The 24,705-nt window shown below is 40.2% G+C and overlaps 9 protein-coding genes across 11 annotated transcripts; 2 read left to right on the top strand and 7 right to left on the bottom strand.

Annotated features, from left to right (window-relative positions):
* Positions 1-358: 358 nt before the first annotated feature.
* Positions 359-3,577, bottom strand: LOC17890765 (translation initiation factor IF-2). The gene is made up of 5 exons (XM_006297267.2): positions 3,102-3,577; positions 2,541-2,646; positions 2,183-2,291; positions 1,075-2,013; positions 359-987 (listed from the first exon to the last, which is right to left on the bottom strand). The coding sequence occupies exons 1-5, from the start codon at positions 3,292-3,294 to the stop codon at positions 631-633; spliced, it is 1,704 nt and encodes a 567-aa protein (XP_006297329.1). The 5' UTR covers positions 3,295-3,577; the 3' UTR covers positions 359-630.
* Positions 3,578-3,884: 307 nt separating this feature from the next.
* LOC17891870 (putative BTB/POZ domain-containing protein At3g08660) lies at positions 3,885-6,441 on the bottom strand. Of its 2 annotated transcripts, none has more exons than XM_006297229.2 (4): positions 6,120-6,441; positions 5,963-6,029; positions 4,776-5,867; positions 3,885-4,697 (listed from the first exon to the last, which is right to left on the bottom strand). In XM_006297229.2, the coding sequence occupies exons 1-4, from the start codon at positions 6,215-6,217 to the stop codon at positions 4,194-4,196; spliced, it is 1,761 nt and encodes a 586-aa protein (XP_006297291.1). In that variant the 5' UTR covers positions 6,218-6,441; the 3' UTR covers positions 3,885-4,193. The 2 variants fall into 2 exon arrangements, with proteins under 2 accessions (XP_006297291.1, XP_023642168.1); XM_023786400.1 differs by having other exon boundaries at positions 4,455-4,678.
* Positions 6,442-7,544: 1,103 nt separating this feature from the next.
* On the top strand, positions 7,545-10,974 carry LOC17893466 (putative zinc transporter At3g08650). Of its 2 annotated transcripts, none has more exons than XM_006297211.2 (6): positions 7,545-7,745; positions 8,265-8,859; positions 9,098-9,382; positions 9,473-9,601; positions 9,713-9,810; positions 9,903-10,974. In XM_006297211.2, exons 2-6 carry the CDS (start codon positions 8,401-8,403, stop codon positions 10,717-10,719), a joined length of 1,788 nt encoding a protein of 595 aa, XP_006297273.1. In that variant the 5' UTR covers positions 7,545-7,745; positions 8,265-8,400; the 3' UTR covers positions 10,720-10,974. The 2 variants fall into 2 exon arrangements, with proteins under 2 accessions (XP_006297273.1, XP_023641679.1); XM_023785911.1 differs by having other exon boundaries at positions 7,545-7,762; positions 8,394-8,859.
* Positions 10,975-11,324: 350 nt separating this feature from the next.
* Positions 11,325-12,699, bottom strand: LOC17892944 (protein RETICULATA-RELATED 3, chloroplastic). The gene has a single exon (XM_006298042.2). The coding sequence runs from the start codon at positions 12,580-12,582 to the stop codon at positions 11,578-11,580; it is 1,005 nt and encodes a 334-aa protein (XP_006298104.1). The 5' UTR covers positions 12,583-12,699; the 3' UTR covers positions 11,325-11,577.
* A 41-nt stretch (positions 12,700-12,740) lies between these two features.
* On the bottom strand, positions 12,741-13,350 carry LOC111831406. Its single transcript, XM_023785477.1, is given in 2 exon segments — positions 12,741-12,920; positions 13,297-13,350. Coding segments are annotated over 2 exon segments (234 nt in total).
* Positions 13,351-13,600: 250 nt separating this feature from the next.
* On the bottom strand, positions 13,601-15,232 carry LOC17892921 (protein RETICULATA-RELATED 2, chloroplastic). The gene has a single exon (XM_006299240.2). It carries the CDS (start codon positions 15,086-15,088, stop codon positions 13,859-13,861), a length of 1,230 nt encoding a protein of 409 aa, XP_006299302.2. The 5' UTR covers positions 15,089-15,232; the 3' UTR covers positions 13,601-13,858.
* Positions 15,233-15,376: 144 nt separating this feature from the next.
* Positions 15,377-18,576, bottom strand: LOC17893044 (KH domain-containing protein At3g08620). The gene is made up of 7 exons (XM_006298220.2): positions 18,115-18,576; positions 17,927-18,015; positions 17,214-17,365; positions 16,576-16,692; positions 16,385-16,501; positions 16,155-16,298; positions 15,377-15,780 (listed from the first exon to the last, which is right to left on the bottom strand). Exons 1-7 carry the CDS (start codon positions 18,192-18,194, stop codon positions 15,634-15,636), a joined length of 846 nt encoding a protein of 281 aa, XP_006298282.1. The 5' UTR covers positions 18,195-18,576; the 3' UTR covers positions 15,377-15,633.
* An 812-nt stretch (positions 18,577-19,388) lies between these two features.
* LOC111831714 (NADH dehydrogenase [ubiquinone] 1 alpha subcomplex subunit 1) lies at positions 19,389-20,780 on the top strand. Its single transcript, XM_023786910.1, has 3 exons — positions 19,389-19,559; positions 19,695-19,813; positions 20,536-20,780. The coding sequence occupies exons 1-2, from the start codon at positions 19,452-19,454 to the stop codon at positions 19,782-19,784; spliced, it is 198 nt and encodes a 65-aa protein (XP_023642678.1). The 5' UTR covers positions 19,389-19,451; the 3' UTR covers positions 19,785-19,813; positions 20,536-20,780.
* Positions 20,781-22,518: 1,738 nt separating this feature from the next.
* LOC17891871 lies at positions 22,519-24,165 on the bottom strand. Its single transcript, XM_006299288.2, has one exon. It carries the CDS (start codon positions 23,733-23,735, stop codon positions 22,800-22,802), a length of 936 nt encoding a protein of 311 aa, XP_006299350.1. The 5' UTR covers positions 23,736-24,165; the 3' UTR covers positions 22,519-22,799.
* Positions 24,166-24,705: the final 540 nt, after the last annotated feature.

Here is a 24,705-nt window from a genome sequence, read left to right as displayed (position 1 = left end):
CTTTATTTTAATTTGGGTAAGAGGGGTATCTTTCTTACAAATGGACCCCTGAATGGGAGAAGTTTGGTATGTGACATTAATGAGGGTATTTATATAGTTTTGGTGTAACATTAGAAAACAAAAAAAAAACAAAATTGAAATCTTATTTAATGTATCAAATATGTCATGAATGAAAAGTCAATTTATGTTTAAAAATATATATAAATATTTTAATTTTGCAAAACACTGGCCTTTGTTGGTTGAGCTTCGCTGTCAACCATTATTAACTTAGCTCTGTCATTGATTCACGTTACGCGCGTGAACGTCTCCCTCTCTTTCACATTGTAAATTGTTTTGTTCAAGATCCTTTACATGATAATTGAATTCCACGAAGAGCGAACTTGAAATGCCAACACATTATGTTACCATCTCTTCAAATATTATATTACCTACTAAGTTACAAACCAAGAACCATGAATCAAGAACCAAGAACCAAGAACCACTAGAGCCTTATATCTCATACTCCCGTCTTTTTTCCACCATTGACAAGCAAACAAATTTGTGTAAGAAAAAATAAAATAAAAAAGGAGAGAAAGCGGTTTTAGAAAATAAGTTGTTTACTTGTGGTGTGTGTGTGTATGATTGTGTGTGTTATAGTGGGGCAAAGGGCTCTGGAAGCAGCTCGAATCCTCCATTGTCAAACATGAGTCCGTGATCTGATGACCGGTCATCAATACTATGCAACCAGTTTGTGTTCTTAACGTCTTCTTTCAACAACAATGCATCATACCTTGAGCTCTCATACATGTCCATGTCGCTCAACTTCCCCATCAGTCTTCTACCCTCATTTGCTTCATTCCCGTTCTCTGTACAGTTGCTGCTGATTGAATCCGAATGATTATTCCCTGAACGGATTGGCTGAATCTTGGATGAGGCTGGTCTGATGCTCTGAGGGAATAGTGTTGTGGTTGATAGTGCACAACCGTTCGTCTTCCCATTTCTTATGTCCTACATACACACCATAAACAAATATTGAGATACTGAAAGCATGGTAAAAAGCTACTTGCTCCTACTGAGATGAGATATGTAACGTACCATGTGCCTAATGGCCATATCCAGTGAACTTTTTGAAAATGATCTGCCTAGTCCGTTGTTATTGTCTGTGACAGTTGACGAGGTCCTCACGGTTCTCCGTGAAGTTATGTCAGACACGTTTGAAATCCTTCGGGGCTCAGGTGCATCTATAAGATGCTGCTGCCCATTACTACCATAACGGCCTTTTCCTTGGGTCTCAGTGAGCCTTCCTCTAGTCACAATAGGAGATGAATTCCTTCTTGTGATTGGACCTTTGGGTTCTGGACTTGCCTTTGCCGTGCTGCCACCAGCGACTGGCCTAGACCTGCCAGCTGATATTGGTCTGTCCGGGAGAGTTGTTCTGAGATTAGGTGGAGTATCAAGAGGAAAGTCTGCTAGCACAATTGGCTGTTGCGGGGTGGTTCTAACTCTAGGTCCAGGAGAGCTTGGCCTAGACAATGAAGGTGCACTACGACCATTTGATGCAGCTCGTCCACTAGAAATATTGGATCCTGACGTCGCAGACACCGAGGTAGATGGGGTTCGACGGGTAGGGGTCGAAGGACGAGAATTTGGTCTAGAAGCAATTATATTTGGGGAGTTTGCTGAGAGCTGAGGTCTAGAAGTTGGAGTTGATGGTCTTGAGCTCAGGGACGGTCTGGCCTTGTCCATGGATGAACTAGATGACCCAGGACGGATTCTCGATGGAGTTGAGGCCCGTGATGCCGAAGAAGTACGGGTGGGAGTGGAAGGTCTAGCTGAAGATGACGAACGGGAACTCGGGGATGAAGGTCTGATGTAGGATGAGACTGAAGCTGAACTAGTGTTCAAGATGTTAGATGGTGAACGGCCTGAAGTAAATGAGCTGTATTGCGAGGTGGAAATGGACGGCCGAGTCACGGAGCTACTTCTGGCAGGACGTGAGGAATGGTAACTGCTCTCTGACTGCGAAACTGAAAGCTGAACAAGGAAAATAACAGCATTCGTTTATGAATAAGGTAATGCAGTTGTGTGAATTAGGAAGTTATGGAGACAAGAAAAAAAAAAAAGGAAAGTTTATGAAGTCCTTGGTTTGTCATCAAGAACCAGAGGGGGGAAAGGAAAACTCAATGAAGAAAGGCATTTGTACCCTTGAAGCCTTTGAAGCAGAACTAGCTCTCGCAGAAGATGTAAGCTTCGGAGCTGCCAGAGATGAATGAGAGTCGTTTCCAAGAGGTGTTCCAGGAGGAGTAAGAAGCCTAGAGATAACGTAAATGAGCCAAGATATGTAAAGACGTCAGTCCCTATACATAATTTTAACCTTCCCCAACAGAAAATTCGACACTCACAAGTGCAGAGTAACCAAAAGATCAGCAATTTTAAATTACAGAGTGGCCAAAATGGGAACACTACATGTAAAAGGGCCACTGTTCGATAGGAAACACAAAGACATGCAAAGGAAGAGACACAGAGAGAGAGTATCACAGACCAACTCAGGAGAAACATACCAATCATAATCATTTTTTCCTCCTTCAGCAGAACACAAGAGATCATCACCTTTGCCTCTGGGAGCTGGTTTGGATCCGACCGAGAGTCTCCCGAGTTTTGCAGAAACTAGAGAAAAAAAAACACAAAGCAAAAAACGTAGATTTAGTGTCAATTTAAGACATAGATCAAAGTGATGATGAAGTAGAACAAAGATCCAGCAAAACTCTTCATTGGTCCAATAAAGTACTTTTTAGAGATGGCACTGTCTCTCATCGAATCACACACTATAATCGAAGAAAGCAAAGAGATCGAATCTAAGAGACGAAGACAGTTCGGGAAAAACAAATTATAGGGTAGTAGCGACCGCAGAACCAATAAATTGAGTAGAGTGAACATCGTTTTCGTGTCTGAATTTGACAACTGTGTCATGTAGCAGAAAATTCGAAGATCCCCAGATTTGTATGTATATAAATTTAGAAATGTTTTATTGTCATCGAAGAGAGCACAAAAACTCGATTCCCACCCAAAAAAAAGAAAAAGAAAAAAAGAGGCAAATTGGGAAAAGTGAATCTGAAACGAACCGTCAGGCAATTCGTCGGAGGAAGCTAATGGGAATGAGCGTCGGATCTTAGAGAAGAGATCCAGATTCTCGTCCGAATCTCTGGTGAAACCGTTCTGAGAGATATTGCTGTTGTGATTGCTGCCTCTACGAAACTGAGAGATCGCCGGAATATTCCTCCCACCGGAAAGAGATTCTCTGAGATTCCTATTCATTGTCGGAGGAAGGAGAGAGGGATGCAAACGAAGGAAGCGAAGCAAAAAAGTTGCAGCGAATCGAGGCTGCTGTATCCTGTATGTGAAGAAGTTTGCTTACAATTTACGCCATTGGAGAAGAAGAAGAAGAAAGAGAGAGAGATAGAGAGATTCAGATCTGCTAGTTAAAAAAATGTATAATTGTGTCACTTCCAAGTTGGTGAGGATATTGTAACCATCTAATGTTATCACGATGCATGTTCATCATCTTTCATCAATCATACTACTCCCTTTCTCTTTCTTTTTTTCCTTTCTTAATTTCTTTTATATATATATATCATATAAAATATTTATTTATGAGGCGGAGAAATGAAGGTAGTTTCCTAATTTCTTGGTAATATAAGAAGTTGATTTATGAATGTGTATGAGTTAGACCCCACGTGCTCTTCTCTTTCTATATTTGTCGATTTTTAAGAAGTTGATATTTTAACCAACTCTTTAAATAATTTTTGTTATTACAGGTGACGTACTATTTCCGGAAACTTAAACAAAATTTACAGTAATGTGTGAGTGTTAACTGTTAAAACTAACCAGCATAGTACTAGATTTCTTACATTATAACCTTAGCCAAAACGTAACAACAACCAACTAGTAACAACTTAACAACACATATTAACAGTTTTAATACATATTTTAGTTTTAGAAAAATCGGATTTATGGACAATTGGACAAAGACGGCTCGAACGCGAGTCACGCGACCCCATTTACTCCCATGTTTTCCTTGTTTTTATTGGCTGAAAACGATACCCTCCTTTGTTCTTTAATGGGCCTACTTCACACTCCTTCCGGCCCATTATACTTCCCGCTACACATGACTTGTCTTTGTATTGACAGCAACTCCTTAGAAAACGGTGACGTTTTTAACTACCCTTTCTAATTGGCTTTCTCTCCGATACCGACCTCGATTTCCGGTTATTCATTCGCCGGTTATCTCCGCCGAACATCGCAATCCTCCCAATCCCTTTGGACAGCGACATCAAGAAGGTTCCTCCATTATTACCAGATTTCTCCATCATCTCCTGTTTCATCAAATTATGTTCTTTCTCTATCTCACTCACTCTCACTCTCATCCTCGATATCTCCAGCTTCAGCTCCCTGTTCTCTCTCCTCAACGATGCATACGTGTCTCTTGGCGAAACCGCTCGGCTTTGTACCCCTGACGACAGTACCCACGACCCTTCTTCTGATCCTCCCGACAGAGCTTTCTTCAGTCTCATCTGTTCCGAGTAAAGCACTCGAACCACCATTTGCACTGGAAGCCGATCGTTTTGTGCCACGTGGTTGCTTGCTTCTTCTGAAAGTTTGTTGCAGTCGATGAATTTGCATAGCTTCTTGCATTCTTCTTCTGTCAATAACGGATGATTCTAATTTCCATATTTAATTATTAGTTTGACATGTTTTCTTAAACATAGACACGACTTTATGTTTTTGTATTTGTTTACCTTGAGATAAATATCAATGGCTCTGTAGATCCCATCGTCTATGATACGTGCGTGTTCGGGTAACGTCTCTATGATGGCCGTGAACTTGAGTAGATTCAGGTATGGATCCGGTGCGATCTCAGCCAAGTAAGCATCCATGAGCCGTCCCACTTTTAGCAACGAACTCTGCTGTCCCGTGGAATCCGAATCGTAACCACATTCCTCATCTTCTTCCTCGATCCTCTCAAGAAAGAATGTGAGTATCCTATGGACAGTATCCACATCATACAGTGAATCGTCGTTTTCGACAGAAGGTATAAGCAGGTCATCGAGAGACGCGGCCTCTAGCTGATGCCCGATTCTATGTTCGAGTTCCAGCCTGCAAGAGATCTCTATATCTATTATAGTTCCGACCTTTAGCATTCCAAAAAGGAAACTGAGAGGAATAATTGATAACAAATAGCATCCTTTTTCTTCATTGGGCAAAAGTGTAACCACGGCTTCAACTATTTTCCTCTGCTCCTGGCAGTTTCGCTTGATGGTACCATTTAATGATGTTTTAGCGTATTGCACTAGAGAAGCGACGATGCTCTCTGACCGCACGCCTAATCTCGCCATTGCAGATACAACTCGGGAGTAGTAATCAATCCCGAGAGCAGAGAGTTCTTCGGTCCACAGCTCAAGACAATCTCTCCCCTTCAGTTCCTCTGACAAGCCTGATACTAATTGTTTTCTACAAGCATTCATGGCGATGGCCTCCACGCACCGGTCAGGAATTTCAAACGTTTCAGCCATCTCTTGCGTCTGACAAGAACAGAGCACTTGGACAGATTCGTGGAGACTACGAAAAAAGATCTGGTCGAGGTAATTCTCGGCTCGAAGGATCAGATTATCTTCTTTATACTCCTCAGTCATCTCAAGATAAGCAGCAGCACAACGAAGAGCGACCACGTTGAAGGCAGTGATGTCGAAGTTAATACCGTAACAGAACTTCATGGCGAGTTCGAACGTCGTAAGTCCACCTGGGAAATCTCTGAGCTCAATGATGGAAGAAGAGTCCTTGAGATCTCTCACCATTTTCCTAATCTTTCCACTCCGAGCTACTAGCGGAAACTGCAATATATATATATATTTTTTTTTTTTCTGATGCGTTAGATCAAAATATGTAAAGAGAAAGTAATCTCGTCGAACAGCTTGTGTGCACTAACCTTGTGAAGTAGAAATGATTCCCCATCGACAACAACAGTGATGTCACCCGCAACATCGGAGAATATGCTGCCATTGTCATAAAATCAAAAACTTTACGTTCATATCATCATTTCAAACCAAACAGAGATTACCAAAACTAGAGAAAAGAAGACAGACCGAGTGGAGAAGGTGGTAGGAACAGAAGAGCGACTGTTACAAGTAGTATAAGAAGGAGAAGAGAGAGACAAAGAAGGGCTATCTGAAATAGTGCCCATCGTGAATCTCTATCTCACTCTAGATCGCCGAGAGACTCGGTTTTACGGAGAATACTGTCTTGTGATTTACAGATCAATCTCTCTGCTTTTGCTTAGTGTGAAGACAGAGATTCTGCATCATTCTAGAGAAAGCAAAGTGGGTATGGCACGGAACTCCATAAAGACTCCACTATCGTGGTATTCTTGGGAACGTAAACATGGCCTTTCCCATTATATATCACACCAGTTCTGAAGCACTCAATAGTGTACAAACACTCGAAACAAACTCAAAAAATTTGGTGGAAGTTTGTCCAAACTTGGTCAAGCAAGGCTTATATCCCATTTTTAGTTATAAAGAAAAAATTGGATTGAGAGTTGAGAAATGGAGTCGTGGTCATACCAAAACTGACCAAAGAGGAGCAAACAAATAGCAAAGGACAGAGTTAAAGGATACACTTTTGGGGAATGATATCACAGGTTCTCGATTAGTTAATGCATCACTGTGTTTTGTTTTGGTATGTTCTTATTGTACAATTCTCATCCTTTTCATGTATATACATGTTTAATAGCCAAAGACGATGTGTAGTTTTATATACCACAAAATTAAAATACTATACAAAGAGTACAGTAAACTCGTCGATCAAGTTGTCTGGACATAGGATTGGTGACAAAACGCTTTTATGTATCGTTGATCTATAACCATTGCTATTGCTTCTATCTTATCTTTCTTGTTTTTATATTATGAGCATTGTTGATACGTCTAAGGATGTTGTCTGTTTTTTTTTTTTTTTGGTCAAAGGATGTTGTCTGTTTAGTCCACCAAAAATATGTTAAACTCATAATATCCCACGCACCATGTTTTGTAGCATGTTATTGCAACTTGAGTACCGAACTGTCGACTACAGTCGTGTATGATAAATTGGTTCAACTATATCCGAAACTATGTTTTGCAATCGTTAACTGTTCGTACAGTTGTGTTTGTGATTGACCCTTGAATATAATTAGAATAGGTATGTCTGAAAGTTTCAAGTTATTAGAAGCTTCCTTTGACTTTGTTGTCGAGCTTATACCAAGTTAAAGATAAAGAAAACCAAATGGGTATAGAAAACTAATACAGCGGACGTGAATTCACGAAACTCACATGTAATCGATATAATATCTCCAGTAGTACAAGAAGTCTCGAACCTAACATTCAGGTTTCTGGACGTCAATTCAATTTTCTAACCTAATTATGACTCCCTTTTGGGATATTAGCAAACTTGAGGGTCTTACTCACAAATGTTTTTTATATTTAGTTTCTATAAAAAAAAAAAAGGTAAAAATAATTAAGAGGGATATTCCTGTGATTAAAATCTGGGTGCCATGATTTATCCCAAAGTCTCCTCTTCCTAACCGAGAAGGGATCGGTCGTCGCAGTAGGGTTCTTCTTTTCAATAAATTTTTATTCCTTTTCACCATCACATCTCCTAATTCTTCTTCATCTTCTGTAATTTTGCTCATGTACGTCCGATCCAACATTTTTCGTGCCCCGATTTTTTTCCTGTGCTTGGTAAGTTCTGCAATCCCGTTGCCATTGATCTTGGGTTCGTGGTAAAATTATGTATATAATCGAGTAGAATAATAGATCGAATTCGTAAATTTCTGAAATTTGGCTGGCGAATTGTGATCAGGTGATTTAAATTGCTAGACATCAGAATTTTTTTTTTTTTTTTTTAAATATCGATTTTGTCCATTAAGAGGAGAATGGTGACGATTCTGTACCAAATATGTGTGATTCTTTGCGAATAATGTTGCTTTGTAGTTCTGGGTGTCTTTTAGAAACTTCTGTTTTAGGTTTGGATGTTGATATAATTATTTGTCTGAGCACATTATTTCATGCGTTCATATCTTTCTATCACCAAAATACGGTATTTAGCTCTATCTAGTGCGTAGGGAACATAATCCAGTACGTTGTGATCTCTTTTAACCGGTAGTGCTAACAAGTGCACAAGGGCATTATTATTCTCGTTGAAAGTTTTCTTCTTTACAGTTGCTTAGTTGAAATTTCTTCGTGTCATCTGTTCAACAGGAAGCAGTTGCATCCTATTGATGCAGTTTTGATTCTTCATTCCCTTGGAGTTTAGTTGGTTTCCCTTTAATTTAGTGAGCGTTTTCTCATATCTCTTGTGAGGAGAAAACTTGCTTGAAGTTCTTTCAGCATCAAAATGATGCATTCAGGCTGCAAACGACTTCTCCTGCTTCTATTCGTATTTGTCATCGTATTCATTGAGAACACCGCCGCAGATTCTCAATGGGACATTTCACATAAAGTAAGAGCTTCTCCCCATGAGAACATGGGACGAAATGTTATTGACGGAAGTGGTGTAGAGAAAACCTTACATGACATTGGAATGGGTGACAAGAGAGGCAGTCACAACAAAGTTTCAGTCTCCACAGTTGCATTGTTCACCTTGGCAATGGCTGCTGCCACTGGGTTAGGAGCAGTGCCCTTCTTCTTTGTTGAACTTGATCCTCAGTGGGCCGGAATATGCAATGGCATGGCCGCTGGTGTGATGTTGGCCGCTAGCTTTGATCTCGTAAAGGAAGGGCAGGAGCATGGCTCTGGAAACTGGGTTGTTACTGGGATTCTAGCCGGCGGTTTGTTCATCTGGCTCTGCAAGAAGGTAAGCAACTGAATTTTCGGCTGTCAGTCACCTAGTTACTGATTTCCATAGTATTTGAATTCAAATTCTCATGTGTAGACAGTTGACAGAATGCTGTTCTTCTGTTTTATACTCTTATCAACTGCAGATTTGTAGAATCCGAGAAAATCTTGAGTTTCTTCTTACATTAGCTAACTGTCAAGTTGTATGAAATCTCGGAAATCACATTTCACTTATTAAGACTCTGTATTTTGGACAGATTCTTGAACAATATGGTGAAGTGAGCATGCTAGATATTAAAGGTGCAGATGCAGCTAAAGTTGTTCTTGTCATAGGAATTATGACACTTCATTCTTTTGGGGAAGGATCAGGGGTTGGTGTATCCTTTGCGGGTTCAAAGGGTTTTAGTCAAGGGCTTCTGGTTACTTTGGCCATAGCTGTTCATAACATTCCAGAAGGGTTGGCTGTTAGCATGGTGCTGGCATCAAGGGGTGTCTCTCCACAAAATGCGATGCTCTGGAGTATAATAACATCCTTACCTCAAGTAATCATATAATTATATTGTTCTGTGATTTGATGTCTTTGTTTGCATAACATGTTACTGATTCTTTTTTTTTTTTGGGTTCTTTACCAGCCTATCGTTGCTGTACCAGCTTTTCTATGCGCTGATGCGTTTAGCAAGTTTTTGCCTTTTTGCACTGGATTTGCTGCTGGATGCATGATTTGGATGGTTATTGCTGAAGTGCTTCCTGATGCATTTAAGGTGAATTACATGTCGTGATTTATGAAATCAGTGTTGATGTTCGTATTTGAGAGAGATGCGGATATTCACTTATTATACTGAATGAAATTCTGTTCACTGTAACCACAACAGGAAGCGTCTCCCTCGCAAGTGGCATCTGCAGCCACAATATCTGTCGCATCCATGGAAGCTCTTAGCACTCTTTTTGAGAGTTTCACACATGATTACAAGTAATACTATAGAATTCCAGTAAAAGTTATATGCTGTTCCAATTGATTGATTCTTAAAATTCAACTAAGGCTTCATTTTCTCCTATCTGCAGCTCAGAGGATGCTTCTGGCTTCTTCGTTTCACTCCTCTTTGGTCTGGGTCCAGTGCTTGGGGGAGTATTTCTGATTGCATTGGCAATCACCTTTCGCCTCCAGCACGCCCTTCTAATGGGAGTCGCCTCAGGCATCGCTTTTGTCCTTGGTCTTTGGCGTCCGCTTCAACTACTGCTATCCGCAAAAATGGGATTCATCCCTCTGGTTAGTCTACTTGCAGTTGGAGCCGTACTGAGCCATTTCACTAGCTCGACCATCCTGAATGTAACTTGTCGAAAAAAGTCCCGGGCTGGCAGTTTAATAAACCCTGTAACCAATTTTCCAACCAGTGTGATAACACTCCAATCATTATTAGCGTGTGGAGCGGTTGGGTTCCATGCACTAGCCGAGGGGCTTGCTCTAGGGGTAGCTGCTCCAAATGCATATGGACTTGGCAGACACATGGTACTCCCGGTTTCCTTACACGGGCTTCCAAGAGGGACAGCGGTTGCAAGCTGTGTCTTTGGGGCTACTGACAGTTGGCACGCAGCTCTTGCAGCAGCAGCTTTGATAGGATTTGTGGGACCAATATCGGCCATAGGATCCATATTAGCTGGGATAGATTACAGTGGACTGGACCATGTAATGGTGGTGGCGTGCGGTGGGTTACTGCCCAGCTTTTGGCAGGTGATTAAAAGAGCCGTGAGGTTAGAGAGAAGGAAAGGCAGTGTGGGGATGGTGCTGGGACTAGCATGTGCCATTGTGTGTCTAACTTTCACTAGACTCGTGTGCTTGCACACGCCCTACTGCAATTCTGCACCCGAGGCTGTTAGATGATGATTCCTTGTTAGCAGACACACTCTCTCTCTCTCATTCCATGTTGTAAGATATATATACTTCATACCCTGCTTTAACTTGTGTCTATAGAAACTTGTCGGATGATAGGTTGAATGGAAAAGAGGGTGTCTTGTACTGTTAGTTTGAATATATGTTTGGCTTGAGATCAAGTAGATGGGTTTTTCTTAAGCTCTAATCTACTGGAATCTGTTGACGAAACAACACTTTTGACAAAAGATTGCTTGTTTTATGTTATTTTTCTTATGAATGGGACGATTTACTCGAAAATGGCCAAGACAGTAGGATAACTTATTGTGGTATAGATCGTGCAAAAGTCAAAATTTGCACATGGTTCTCGTTTTCTTGACATAGATCTTCATCTGTCCAATTGCACAATAAGTTCATTATTATATAATACCACCATCATAATGGAAGAAGACGCATCATTAGTTACGTAGTCCATAAAAACTGATGAAAGTCTTGTGTTTACTTTGACCCAAAATTTGTCTACCAACAACCACAAGCGTCATTTGCTTCTACCCGTTTTATTATGAAAAGTAAGCAAAGAGCAACCTGTGACATAATAGAACGAACTTTATGTCCGATAAACAAATCATTCAAGTTTTATTTGTAATTTTTATTGAGTTTATATTCATGGTGGTTGATAAAGAAAACAGCAAACTTGGCCTAACAATGACATCCAAATATTAGGATTGGACCTAAGAAGGGATTCATCTTATTTATTCCAACACAAACCAGAACTAAGTCGTATAGCGGAAAATGGTTTCAAACTCGAAATGCCTATGAACGGACTTAAAACACAGAGGAACAAAAACCTCGAAAGAACAAAGATGAGATTCAATCATCCTTCACTTTCTCTGAAATCTCTGACATGTCTGTCTTCTCCTCCTCTACTGACTGTGATCCCGTCATCCTAGCCAATATAACAAACGACATACCTCCAGCAACATTGTTAGCACACCTTAAAACCACAACACCGGTCTTAAACACCAATGGGGGCAACACCTTGGCGAGCAAGAACTCAATTCCATTCAACGTCTGGTACCTCACATTGGCGCTCACTCCCATATGCGTTGCCCAAGTTAGGGAATTGAGCACAGTAGGTGGCGGTTTGTTTGGCGTTTCGAATCCAGGGTCCATCTTCTTCCTCAGCATGATCAAACCATTAGAGATGGCGGTTCCGACAAGACCTGCAGCTAATCCAACAGTGGCAAAAACCATCCCTTTGTATGCAAGAGTCCCAAAACGGTTCATAAGGGTGAAGCTACCCTGTTCAAACATATGGCTTGATGGACAGTTTCTAAAGATTCCAGGCAAGGTCTGTGAGGAGCCAAGAGTTGCTGCAGTGGGAGCTAACAGATACATGAGTAAGAAATTCAGAATCGAACCTACACAGAGAGTGGAGAAGACGAAATCGAGCTCGTTCAATCCGAAATTGGGGCGTGAAGCCATGTCTCCGAGAACACAAGCGCTAAGTCCTACAATCTCCTCCATTAGTACCTTGAAAGGGAATTGAGGATCAGCTGCAACTCTTGATCTCCATCCCTGGATGAACATCCCAATTGGTCCCCATGGCGACGATTCTTCACCGCCTGAACCTCCACCTCCTCCCCCGCAACCGCCGCCGTGATTACCGATGCTCCCATCACCACCGCCACCTCCGGCGCATGGAACCGCTACTTTCGGAGAAGAGAAATTAGTGTGGAGTGAACAAACCGATCCATGCCTTGGAAATGAGACTCTAGTCGTCGGATCGCGCGAGAGGTTGATCACTCTCGGCAATCGCACACTGCTCTGATCCGATTTCGCCGATAAATGAAGCTTCGCTGCCATGGCCGCCATCTTTATCAACAAGTATGGCCGAGAGTGGACGAAAGAGCTGTGATCCTCTCGGAGAAATCAAAAATGGCCTCCTTTAGAATCTGTAGGACGGAAGAAGAGAAGAGACAGTGTTTGTAGTTGTTTTGGTGAAATCGTAACCTCATCTACGCTTTAAAACCCTAATTTTTTACAACAATCAAAATCAATCGGCCCATTTCCCACGTGCGAAACTAAAGCTGTTTCTGAGCCCCCACGTGGCTACATCACTCAACTACTTTACCAACTTGAACTAAATTCAAACACATTGAGCTGAGCTGACCCACCACCATTGTTGATTTTTCTTTTACATGTATGATTCTCTAATCTTTTGACAAAAAAGCATTGAAAGATTCAACTTTTTTCGCCAATTTGAAGTTTTCTAATTATATATGTGTAGTACCACAACATGAATAAATCCAAAGAATGTGTCTTAATTGTTTACAATGATGCATCAACCATCCACCACCGCTGTTTTCACATTTCTTTTATAGTATTTACTGTCTTTAACGGTTTTCTCTATTTTACGGTTTAGAAGATAACCATGAGAAACTCTCTAGGCTTCTCTTGGTGATTAGAGGCTAAGCAAACGTACAAACATTTATTGGTGTCTCATGCTCTTAGTGTCCTGTTTTTGGGCGTCTCATTGCATTTGAATTGAAAGGGAAGACACTCCCGCTACTCCAGACTGTTTGAAACCAGCAAAGGGCGCTCTCGCAACTGTTGCTTCTTGATGTAATCCTCTTGACTCATCATTTATTCTGAATACAGTATACAGAGCATTTTCATGTGGGAGATGAAGTGATGAACATAAAGTGTGAACCACACTCCCTTTCTACTTAACTTCTTCCACTGCTTTTTGGCTTCTTCTTCTTTGATTACAACTGATTCTTTCTATGTTAATGGATATCTTGTCAAAATGGAGTTTACATTTCAGATAAGTAAATCATTCAATCATCAGATAAGTAAATGAAGTTTACATCTCAGATAAGTAAATCATTTGTGATTTATAACTTGTTTTTTGAATTTATTTCTTGGTGACGTTGATACAGAAACCAACAATCTTGACCCTACCAAATAATGACATACAAGTATCAGGATGGACACACACTCACACATAGAACAAAACAAATGTCTTTTGCTTTTGTAAGAAGTAAGAACGTGTAAAAAGGTTTCAACTCAAGAAGATATCTCTTGTGCCTTTCGCCTATGAACAACAGAAACAGCATAGCAACAAAAAGAAAAAACTCTTTAAGCGATTTCAGTCATCCTTCTCCTTCTCTGACATCTCTGTCCTCTCCTCATCCCCCACTGACTGTGATCCAGTCATCCTCGCCAATACAACAAACGACATTCCTCCCAAAACATTGTTCACAACCCTCAAAGCTATCACACCTGTCTTAAACACCAATGGCGGCAACGACTTTTCCAGCAAGAACTCTGCCCCATTCAACGTTTGGTACCTCACATTGGCGCTCACTCCCATATGCGTTGCCCATGTTAAGGAATTCAGCAGCGTAGGGGGAGGCTTGTTTGGCGTTTCGAAGCTCGGGTCCATCTTCTTCCTCATCTTAACCAACCCATTAGAGATGGCAGTTCCAACAAGACCTGCAGCTAATCCAACGGTCGCAAAAACCATTCCTTTGTATACAAGAGTCCCAAAACGGTTCATAACGGTGAAGCTACCCTGTTCAAACATATGACTTGAAGGGCAGCTTCTAAAGATCCCAGGGAGTAAATTGGAGGAGCCAGGAGATGCTGCAGAGGGAGCTAAGAGGTACATGAGTGTGAAATTGAGAATCGAACCTACAACGAGTGTAGAGAAGACGAAATCGAGCTCGTTCAATCCAAAATTAGGGCGTGAAGCCATGTCACCAAGTACATTGGCGCTAACTCCGACCAGCATTTCCATTAGTACCTTGAAAGGGAATTGAGAATCAGCTGCAACTCGTGATCTCCATCCTTGTATGAATATCCCTATTGGTCCCCATGAAGACGATCCATTTTCTTCTGCTTCACCGCTTGAACCTCCGTAACCACCTCCTCCCCCGCTTCCGCTTCCACCGCCGTGATTACCAATGTTCCCACCACCACCTCCGGCGCAAGGAATCGCGAGTTTTGGAGAAGATAAGTTGGTGTGGAGTGAAGAAACCGATCCATTTCGTGGAAACGAGACTTTCGTGGTTGGATCGCGGAAGAGTTTGATCACTCTCGGCAATCGCACACTGCTCTGATCCGCTTTCGCTGATAAATGAAGCTTCGCCATAGCCGCCATCTTCTCAAAAAGCCAATATGCCGTGAGAGGAGGAAAGATCCGTGATGAATGAGAAAGATGAACTGAGAACTGAGATCTGAGATCTGAGATGTTAGGCGGAATCACAGAGTCACTCTGGTGAAAAGTTGGGAATCTCGTCCGACTTTTAAAAAAAACCAAAACCAAACCTTTTTGTTTTCTTACAAAACAACAATAAAAAAAATCTCGCGGGCCCATTTCTCACTGTTAAAACCTAAGTCTGTAGCTGCTCCACACGTGTCACCACAGTCAACTACTTCACCAACTTCCATGTCCGGATTCACAACCCAATATGGTCAAATGTATTTATGTTTTTGGTCTCATACTCTCTCCCGGTCTCCCCTGTACTCAACTTGCTTACCAAAAGACAACTTACTGCATGAAATCAGAAGATTACCTTTGGTTTCTCCTCCTGAAGCTACGATGTAATCAACTCCATGCTACATATCCCCATATATACGTTTATTAGATCTCCATTCCAGAATCAAGAATACAACTACTTTCAACACATGAATAAATCCAAATTATCTATCTTAATGGTTACAATCCATCAATCTCTGGTTAAGAAGGAAAACATAGGAAACTGTTGGGCTTCTCTTGGTGCATCGTGCTTAAGCATCAGTGCAGATTACGATGGTAAGCAGAAGAACCAAGATCAGACGCAACCAACACCACCATTATGCCAGTTATACACATATACACATAACTTTTTTTTATCAGTATCCCTCAATGGCTAAGTCTTATTAGCGCCCTGTTTTTGGGCGTTTCATTGCGTTTGAATTGAAAGGAGAGACACTACCGCTCGGCCCTGGGCTGTTTTCTCTCAAGCTTGAATTCAGCAACGCGAGCTCTCGCAACTGCTGCCTCTTGATGTAATCCTGTGACTCATCCTGCAAAAGAATACAAAGCATGTTATATGGATATCATTAAGTAAGCCTATATTTTAAAGAGAGAAGTCTCCGACTGTCGACCAATAACCAAACCAAGAATTCCCAAACGAACTTCTCCTAGCTCTCCGTTTAAACCTTCAGCTCTCAACTAACTGGCGTGAGGTCTGTTACCACCTGCCTAGTTACTACATACTACCCCAAAACTGAGACTCCTAAATTTGAGAACTTAACCTTGCCTAACTAATACTTACAACATGCATTTACCACAGAAAAAAAAAAGAAAAGAAAAAAACCATTGATGAACTTGTTGCCAAGCTTCAAAGCAATGTTGCCTTTCAAAGATTAAAATGGGAAAGCATGTTTAAAACACGCACCACAGGTTTGACCAACTCCTCGATAATTTCTTGGGCCTGCCGCAGCTTTATTTCCACAATATCAACAGGAAGATCAGCCTCAATGAGGATATGCAGCTGCTCATTGAGATGCTCATAGCCAGGCTTCCCTTTCAGTTTCTCTTCCTAGCAACAGAATATAAAAGCAAAATATGAACAAATGTTTTGATAAAGATGGTTGGGAAACAGAATTAATGGTAGGCAACCCTTACTTTGTCAGGATCTTTAATTGACCCTTTCCCTCTAATATACACACGGCAACCAGTTGTTGCTTCCACTCGCTTCAACGAGTTCCCTCTAGGACCCAGAAGTCTTCCCACAAAATTGAACTAACCAAAAGCAGAAGAATTCTTATTCATTTCAATTCCATTGTCTCAACGAAAACAAATCCGGCAAAACTTACATTCGGATAGGTATCGACTGGAAGATCTAACCGCAAGATACGCTTCACTGTGTATGAACTTGGGCTAGCAGGTGCACCCTGCCACTCCATTGCCATTCCATGAGGACCACCTATTCTCTACAATAAATAATAATCTTACATTTTTAGAATAGTTCTGAAATGAGTAACTGGAATTAAACCTGGTACAGAATAAAAAGGGTTTAGGGGTTCACAGGGTCTCTACAAGAAATAGAAAGGTTCCACTTGGAGCTATAGAGGGATTTTTCTTAGAGGAATTAGCTAGACAGTCACAACTAAACCATAAATTATCGAGCATACAAAGACCAAACTTCTAACTCTTGGGCGTGCAATGATCTATAGGCCACAGATGGCACCACATATTCAAACAAGGAGATGGAGAGCTAAACTCATACCTTATATTCCTTGCAGTAGGAATATTAGGCTCCTCCAACAAAAGAATACATGAGCCATCCCTACATATTTCATGTGAAAGTGGGTTTCAACCACATTCCTCAGTTAAGAAACTTTCTATGTTCTATTAAGATAATCGGGGATGAAAAAGACTTCTTAAATAATCTATCAAAAGATAACATCTAACAAAACACAGTTTGCAAGAAATTAAGAAGAAAAATGGCTACCTCTGGTGGAAGACCATTCCAACCACCTATTCCAGAACCGGGAGCATTAGACATAAGATTTGGTGACGCCATTGGACTAGGACTTCGATGCCGCAACCTATCAAAATCGGTAAACCCTTGGTTGGGCATCATTCCGGAGACCCGGAAAATTTCTGCACAAAAAAAAAAAGAGAAGGAACGAAGAGAATGTCATGATACAAATCAATGACGAGTGAGAAAGACCGGAGAACATTTACTTCAGGATTTACAGTATTAAACTGAGCTCATATCACCAACTATATATATAGCAGTCAGATTGATTTTCCCCAAGATACATTATTCAGTCATGGTTCCTCAATTTGATCATCTTAAAATAAGGTTACATTTGAATATAGTTAACAAAGATGGAAGATTTACGACCAAAACAACATAAGTTATCAAAGCAAAACCCAATAATGCCTATCTCATTAGCTGACCACGGAGAAGACCCCATTTCTAAATGAGCTAATAAGTAATAACACTAATAAGCATCAGGAGCATGAACTATCGGGAACTGATACAGTCCAGTGAGTTTAAATATGAGCAAAGATCCAATTATGTGATTCACACAACAAGTATTAGGACAGGTCATCAAAGAGAGAAATGCTGCACAATCAAGATAAACGAACAGGAAACATCGACTTCAATTAACAAAATTGTAGATCTATGAAAGTAAGAAATGAGAAGAGTGAGACCTTGATTTAAGAGTCGGCTACATATGGGTAAGACTTGCATGAAAGGCCCAAGCTTTTGATGCTCTGCTAACAATTGAGATAAGTATTGACTACAGAAGACAAGCAAAAAAAAAAATAAGAAAAAAAGGAAAGAGATAAGAGATTTCGAAGCAATAAGAGAAAGGGAGGAGAAGTCGAAAGAGAAACACCTGTCAACATCGGATGAAGTTCTAATCTGGGGAGAAGCGGCTCTAGAAGGTGAGAAGTTGTAATTATACAGACCAGACATGGTGGGTTGTGTCTTTTGCAGCTATCAGAAATGAAAAAGACGATGAAGAAGCGAAGAAGAGAGATTTTGCGGGATAGGGAGGGAGTGAGGAGAAGAAGGGTGTGTGTTGGTGTTGGCGAGGAAGAAAAGGAACAAGTAAACAGAGTCGTCACAGCAGCATTCGATTTAAGGAGGGTTTATTTTGTGTGTGTGTGTGTGTAATAAAAGAACATGAAAATAAATTGAAACACAAAAGAACAAAACAAAAACAAAAGAGAAACTTACCGAAGAAGACCGTCGGATTTTGTCAAACATCTTTTGTGAATTCTTATCTTTAACCATCATTATCATTCAATCCTGTTTGGTTTGCTATCATTCATCTCTTATCAGTTAGTACACAAACTTTAGTAAGATTTTGCTCTAAATACCCAAAATCACCAACAAAACAATAAAACTAACATTCACATATCTCTCTATATTTAACCTATTACTCCCTTTTAATTACTTTGTTTCTAACCTAACCCTAAAGTCACTTTCTTTACGACCAAAATCCGGCTTTTCTTTTTGCGTTTTTATGGCCACAATTTCCGGTCCGCGGTGTCATTTTATTTATGTTGAATATGAATTTAACGCTTTAACACTCAATGTCTACAAAACGTGTCAAACGAATAATAAATATACCATCAATAAGCGGAGATTATAATCTATAACGTATCAGACAGATATAACGACTCACTGATTCTCTGTACATATTTCATATAATTTTTGTGTATCTTGTGTCTTAAATACCCGATTTCTAGTTTGTGAGTTACTGTTACGTGTTTTCATATCTTGCTTGATTTATTTGTCTTTAAATCAATCGTGTTTAAGATCTTCTATGAAAAGAACATCGATTGCAAGAGTGTATACCTTCATCATCCACCTTCATCTTGTTGGGGGTTAAACTGTTATAACGAAGGAAAGCTGTACAAGTAAAAGTGTAAAACCCACACGCATTTACGTAGTCTTGTACCTAAGAACTTTGGAGTGATGATACTACCAAGTACTCTAGGTTATCAAGTTATTTACCACTGAGAGAGTGAGAGACGACCAATGTATGAAAAATGTTTGATTGGTATATTGGGCTTTAAGATTTACGTTTTTATTAAAGAAATAGCCCAACAAGCCCATTAAGTTATCTAGTTGAGTTAGTAGTGGTCTCATCTCTCAAATCATTAACTTTTGGATCTTAACATAGAGAGAAGAGAAACGCAATCGAAAGGAAGGGAGAAGACGAAGATGTCGTTGGTATGGCTGGAAGCGTTGCTGCCTCTCGGAGTCATCGGTGGGATGCTTTGCATCGCCGGAAATTCTCAGTACTACATCCACAAAGCTTACCATGGCCGTGTATGAGATTTTTCCCCCTTTTTTTCTTTTTCTTTCGTTGCGTCTCTCTCCTAGGGTTTGCTCGATTTGATCCAAATTTGAGTAGTTTGTTGATCATTTGGTGGATGATTTGATTTTGAATTTTGAATTGAGCAGCCGAAGCACATTGGTCACGATGAATGGGATGTAGCTATGGAAAGACGCGACAAGAAGGTCGTCGAGAAAGCTACAGGTCCTTCCTCATGATCAGCTTTGATCTCTTTTGTGACCCTCAGGTCTGTGTTCCTTCTCTACCTAGGTTATCGTTCTGCTTTCTCTGAGGTCTTTCTTAGTTTAATCATCTTGGCTCGTGGATAGCTATGATATTGCTTGTTGTGTCCTTGGGAGAGCCAATACAGCTTTCGGTCGTCCATGAATCGATGTGAATCAGTAGACCACTTCTGTTGTTTGCTTAGGTTAGCTACGTGTGTGATCACTGGAAAAGCTGTGTTTTCTTTTGTGCTTTCGGGAATGGAAATAGTTTAAGATTTTAACAAGAGATTTTGTGGGTTTTAGCTTCTGTATCAGTAGATATTAAGCAATAAACAGATGCGCCAGTGCCGATGAATAGTTTTTTGTCAGTTTGAAGCTATATAGTACTGGTTTGGTTTCTATTCTGTGTAGAAAGTCCTTCAAGGGAATGAATAAGATCCTCCCTCCTCACTCCTGATATTTGACTACCAGATAGATTGTCCTAGGTACTTTTGTTTAGTTCTTTGCCAATTGAAGGTTTCTGGATGGTGGTTTATTTGTTTTGGTCTTGTCTAGGAGTGACTGAAATTCTGGTTATGGTTGGTTTATTAATGATCTTCTGGAGCTCTTCTTATTTCTTTGTCATGTGAAGCTCTAGGGCAGTGATGTTCTTTCTTATGTGCATCTGGAATCCTCCCACTGCTTTCTTTTTTCTTTCTCTGGCTTGCGATGTTAACTCCGAGAATAACATGGTGATGTGATATAGGTGCTTAAGATGAACACTGGGCTGACAAATAAGGTGCATTTCAGGAGAAGAAGAAGCTGGGGGATCTAAGACTTCCATTCCCATTTGATTTTCCTTGGACATGTTAAAGTTTTCAGAAATCAGACCGTAATGACATTTGGTTTATAAACATTTCTCTATATGTGATACTTTGTATGCTTCTGAGTGTTGCGTGATACACTGAACTACTCTCCTGCTGTGAGTGAATAAATGAATATTTGGAAAGATGGCTCATCCTCACGCATAGTTATACTCTCAGAAGAATTGCCCATCTTCAGGTGTTGGATTTGTTGCTGGTAGGAAGTAATATATATATAGTACAGGGTGTGTTGTTGTTAGTAGAGATAAGATGAAAGGGGGGAGATGGTGAAGATACTACATTAGAGTCCAATGAAGCCCTGTGATGATGAATCACATGGTTTAAGACTCTGGCTAATAATGGAGGATGGATGAATGAGAACGGTCAAAGCCTCTGTCTCTGCTTGCAGATTCACATGGGGTCCCCCTCGTTATGTCCCTTTCAAGTGGGCTCGATCTCTTAATTCTTACTTCGAAATCGAAATGGTCCATGTTGTGACGAGGCCCTTTCTTTTCTTTTCTTTTTTGGTTCAAAGGAATTTTTCTTTAATGTCACCAAAATCGATCTTACCAACCAACACGACTTACATAGATTCACTTCTAATTTCTCCTTAAAACGACACAAGCTTCTGCCAAATTACAGCTCCTCAGGCGCAGAGAGATAGAGAGAGAGAGAGAGAGAGAGAGAGAGTTTTTTTTCTATTCTTTTACTTTTCATGTGTTCATCTCAAAACAAGCTCTTGATTATTATAAATAGTAAAACTAATCATCTTTTTTTCTTTCTTATATATACCGTCCACTTTTCTTTGGGATTATTATTTTAATGAAACTGTATCCATGAGAACTTTATTATTCAATTAAACCACCACTTGAATAAGAATGAGCAAGAGAAATAGGAAAAACCAATCCTTAAGAGGAATCTCTTTACTCTTTAGTGAAAAAGAAGCTTGTTTTTATTTTACCGTTGAAACCTGACTTTGATGTAGAATTCTTTAGCTTTCTCAATTCTCATACAACAGATAACAGAAAAAAGGAAGAAGAAAAGAGAAGAATATTCTACAACTATAGTTTCCTATAGAAAAGAGAAGAAAAGGAAACTATAGTATTTTGGTAGTACATAAAACACAATTAATAGAGCATTTATACAGTGCACTTCCATCTTCATGTCCAAACCTAGACCTTTAGCTTTTAAAATGATGGGACAAGAAAAATCTCCTGGTTTATCTGCACGAGTCAGAGATGATGCTGCGATGCTAAATTAGCCATTAACAATGTTGTCATATCATGTTTCTTAATATGAGCAAGACGCCATAAGAAGGCCCAAGCCAGGCTAACTTAGTCATGTATTCACATTAACTCCAAACTTTTTTACATACATGTTTGCGGGAAACGGTGTTTTTTTCTGAGCTGCAAACATCCATATGAACTCGTTTACTTTTCATAGAAAGTAAGCAAACGAGACAACTTTGGATGTAAACATAAACGTTGTAATAGAAAGCAGCTTCTGTAGTATACATTGCAAGCCATCTGGCATCTCCTAAAGAAAAGACGGAGGAACTATAAAGAAACTAGTGAACTCTACAAATACAATCCATCCTCCATGGTTCCAAAATCTATTCGTTCAATGGTGCTTTCTAATATAAGACATGGTTAGGGTCAACGGGTTGCATGAAGCATATATAACTACAAACTAGAGCAACAACACTTGAATCTTAAGAACACACTAGTTTCGACTGAAGAATGCTAAGCTCAAAGTGTACAAAGTTGAGTATAGATGGATAATCATCTTCTTCAACTGTCTGCTTGTCAGACAAAAATGTAGACATTATTACAAATAAAAGATCAAAGCTTTACAGCAAAAGTGGTTAGAAGAAAACAAAGTGAGTGCACTCCAGAAACAATCCAACACTTTTCATTTCCATGGAGAGAGAGAGAGATCACCAAAGTTTTGCGATTTGAGAGCACGAAAAGAAAACAATATTACTTATTTCCTTATCACCAGTAGAGAAACAAGATGAATGTGGAAGTATCAACTTGCTAACCACAAAGAAAAAATAATCAGAAAAAAAAAAACACTTTACCAAAAGAAGAATAATTGAAGTAAAAAAAGAAGAAGACAGTAACAGATGATCAAGAAGATGTGGTGATGATGATGTACACAAAGTAATCTAAGCTGCGTATTCGGTTTCAAGCATTGGTTGTGTACGAGTCGTAGTAGCTGTAGGTGCTCTAGTTTCTCCAACCTGAGTCATCCTCAGAGCTTCCCCTGTCTCTCCAGCCCTCTCCATCTCTCTCATTCTCTCTTGCTTCTTGTAATTCCGACATCTCAAGACCAAAAACAGCAAAAGCCCAAATAGTATCAATCCACCTACCACCGACCCAAGGATGATCCAAGTCTTGGAATTGGAATCAGAGCTCTCCTTCTTTTTCTTCCTATGCTCATCCCCTGGAGGAGCTGGACTCGGGGCAGATGACACAGATTTCACGACAACAGAGAAATGTCCCTGACGCTCAGTCTCGCATGTGTTTCCAGGCTGAATCGATTCGCTGAAACTGGCAACACCTTGTGAATCAAATCTAACACACTTAGCACTAGAGCCTTGAGGGATTCGTTCCAGATCAGAGAAATCGATTCTGATAGGATCATTAGAGACCCTCAAATCAAGGTCAGGCAAATTAGTGGCGGAGAGATTCTTGGCATCGTAAGCGAGAAGACCCAACACAGGTGCCACATAATCATAACCAGACAAAGGGTAGTACAAGTGGGAGAAATTAGCTAGGTTTTGATAAACCAGGACAAGCCTTGTCACATACGGCTCCACGACTACGCCGCTGGGAATCGAGAACTCTTTAAAAGGAGTGACTCCACGTTTTCTAAAGCTTCCGCTTCTGAGTCTCATGGCAGCGAGTTTGATCCCAGTCAAATTGGAAGGGACGGTACCTTCGTAGAGAATGCCGGTACGAGGACGAACGAAGGCTCTAAAAGAGTAATCTTGGAGAAGAGCATCAAGAGACGAAGCATTGGGTGTAGATTGAGCTTGTAGAGGAAGAGAGCAGAGAGAGAGAAACAGAAGCAGCACCTGGAGACAACAGAGAAACCCCATTGTTGGGTAAGCTTATCTCCTTCGCCTTCTGGGAGCAATAAAGTCCCCAGCGGCGAGTCAAAAGCTGTGAGACTCAGTAGTAATAAAGAAGTCGCCGTCACGTCTCCTGAGAGTGTGTGTGAGGGAGAAGAAGAGTTCAAAAGGGGCAAAACCGGAATTGGGGTAGAGAAGAACAAATCGAGGAATGAGGGTTTGTAACAATGAGGGGGGGGGCGAGGGGAAGAAGCGGAGGAGAGAGAATTAATGGTCGCCGGTGGAAAAGAGAGAGAAAGAAGAGAGAGAGAGAGAGAGAGAGAGAGCCAAAAGGACAAAAAGGAGAAGGAAGAGTGTTGTCGTCAGTCCCATTTGTTCACAAAAATTATACATACAGCCTGTTCATCTGATTTTTCTCCTTTCCCACATTAAAAAAAAAAAAATTAAAAATATATATATGTTTTCCTTTTTTACTTTTCTTTTTCGACCAATCATATTAATACATTGCGGCATTCAATTTTGCCGTAACAGTTGTCCGTCTACCCCCTTCTTCTTGTTATCTGTATGTATGATTTTTTTTCCATATACTATCACTCTTCTACCTTTTTTTTATTTCTTTCCTTTTATTTCTGGCCCATATTTCTAGTTTCAGGCTTTTGAAGCCCACATATATATGGACTCTATTGGCTGGCTCATTAGAAATTTATTCCTAGCAAACTACCAACCTTGTGAATGCAGTTAACATACATAGTGCAGTTAATATAGTACATGATTACCGGTTTGGTTTCTTATCGGTTTTCTGGTAATCGATATAATGTAGACCTAAAATATCAATTCTCAGTTAAGTTGTATTTATTTGGTTTAATTTGATCCAAATATAAATCAGTTTTATCAATATTTTGGTTTAATTTTCGTTTGGTTTTGACCTATTGAGTTAACTCCGGTTTGAGCCAACACACACTATGTCACTATCTACGCACAAAAAGCATGATCTAGA

Source organism: Capsella rubella, unplaced genomic scaffold, assembly GCF_000375325.1.
Source record: "Capsella rubella cultivar Monte Gargano unplaced genomic scaffold, Caprub1_0 scaffold_3, whole genome shotgun sequence".
NCBI lineage: Eukaryota > Viridiplantae > Streptophyta > Magnoliopsida > Brassicales > Brassicaceae > Capsella > Capsella rubella.
The sequence above is the reverse complement of the archived record's forward strand: the minus strand, read 5'-3'. Positions and strand labels throughout refer to the sequence as shown.

Coding starts and splice junctions, on each gene's coding strand:
- LOC17891870 (XM_006297229.2), bottom strand. CDS start 6,217: ATGGGCACTATTTCAGATAGCCCTTCTTTGTCTCTCTCTTCTCCTTCT. Junction 5,868..5,962: donor AATCATTTCTACTTCACAAG/GTTAGTGCACAC, acceptor TATATATTGCAG/TTTCCGCTAGTAGCTCGGAG. Junction 4,698..4,775: donor CCATTGATATTTATCTCAAG/GTAAACAAATAC, acceptor TATGGAAATTAG/AATCATCCGTTATTGACAGA.
- LOC17893466 (XM_023785911.1), top strand. CDS start 7,695: ATGTACGTCCGATCCAACATTTTTCGTGCCCCGATTTTTTTCCTGTGC. Junction 8,860..9,097: donor TCATCTGGCTCTGCAAGAAG/GTAAGCAACTGA, acceptor TATTTTGGACAG/ATTCTTGAACAATATGGTGA. Junction 9,383..9,472: donor TAATAACATCCTTACCTCAA/GTAATCATATAA, acceptor GTTCTTTACCAG/CCTATCGTTGCTGTACCAGC.
- LOC17892944 (XM_006298042.2), bottom strand. CDS start 12,582: ATGGCGGCCATGGCAGCGAAGCTTCATTTATCGGCGAAATCGGATCAG.
- LOC17890765 (XM_006297267.2), bottom strand. CDS start 3,294: ATGAATAGGAATCTCAGAGAATCTCTTTCCGGTGGGAGGAATATTCCG. Junction 2,647..3,101: donor CTCCGACGAATTGCCTGACG/GTTCGTTTCAGA, acceptor TTTTTTCTCTAG/TTTCTGCAAAACTCGGGAGA. Junction 988..1,074: donor ATATGGCCATTAGGCACATG/GTACGTTACATA, acceptor GTGTGTATGTAG/GACATAAGAAATGGGAAGAC.
- LOC17893044 (XM_006298220.2), bottom strand. CDS start 18,194: ATGTCTGGTCTGTATAATTACAACTTCTCACCTTCTAGAGCCGCTTCT. Junction 18,016..18,114: donor ACTTCATCCGATGTTGACAG/GTGTTTCTCTTT, acceptor TGTCTTCTGTAG/TCAATACTTATCTCAATTGT. Junction 16,299..16,384: donor CAATTAAAGATCCTGACAAA/GTAAGGGTTGCC, acceptor TTCTGTTGCTAG/GAAGAGAAACTGAAAGGGAA.
- LOC17891871 (XM_006299288.2), bottom strand. CDS start 23,735: ATGGGGTTTCTCTGTTGTCTCCAGGTGCTGCTTCTGTTTCTCTCTCTC.
- LOC111831714 (XM_023786910.1), top strand. CDS start 19,452: ATGTCGTTGGTATGGCTGGAAGCGTTGCTGCCTCTCGGAGTCATCGGT. Junction 19,560..19,694: donor ACAAAGCTTACCATGGCCGT/GTATGAGATTTT, acceptor TGAATTGAGCAG/CCGAAGCACATTGGTCACGA.
- LOC17892921 (XM_006299240.2), bottom strand. CDS start 15,088: ATGGGCCCGCGAGATTTTTTTTATTGTTGTTTTGTAAGAAAACAAAAA.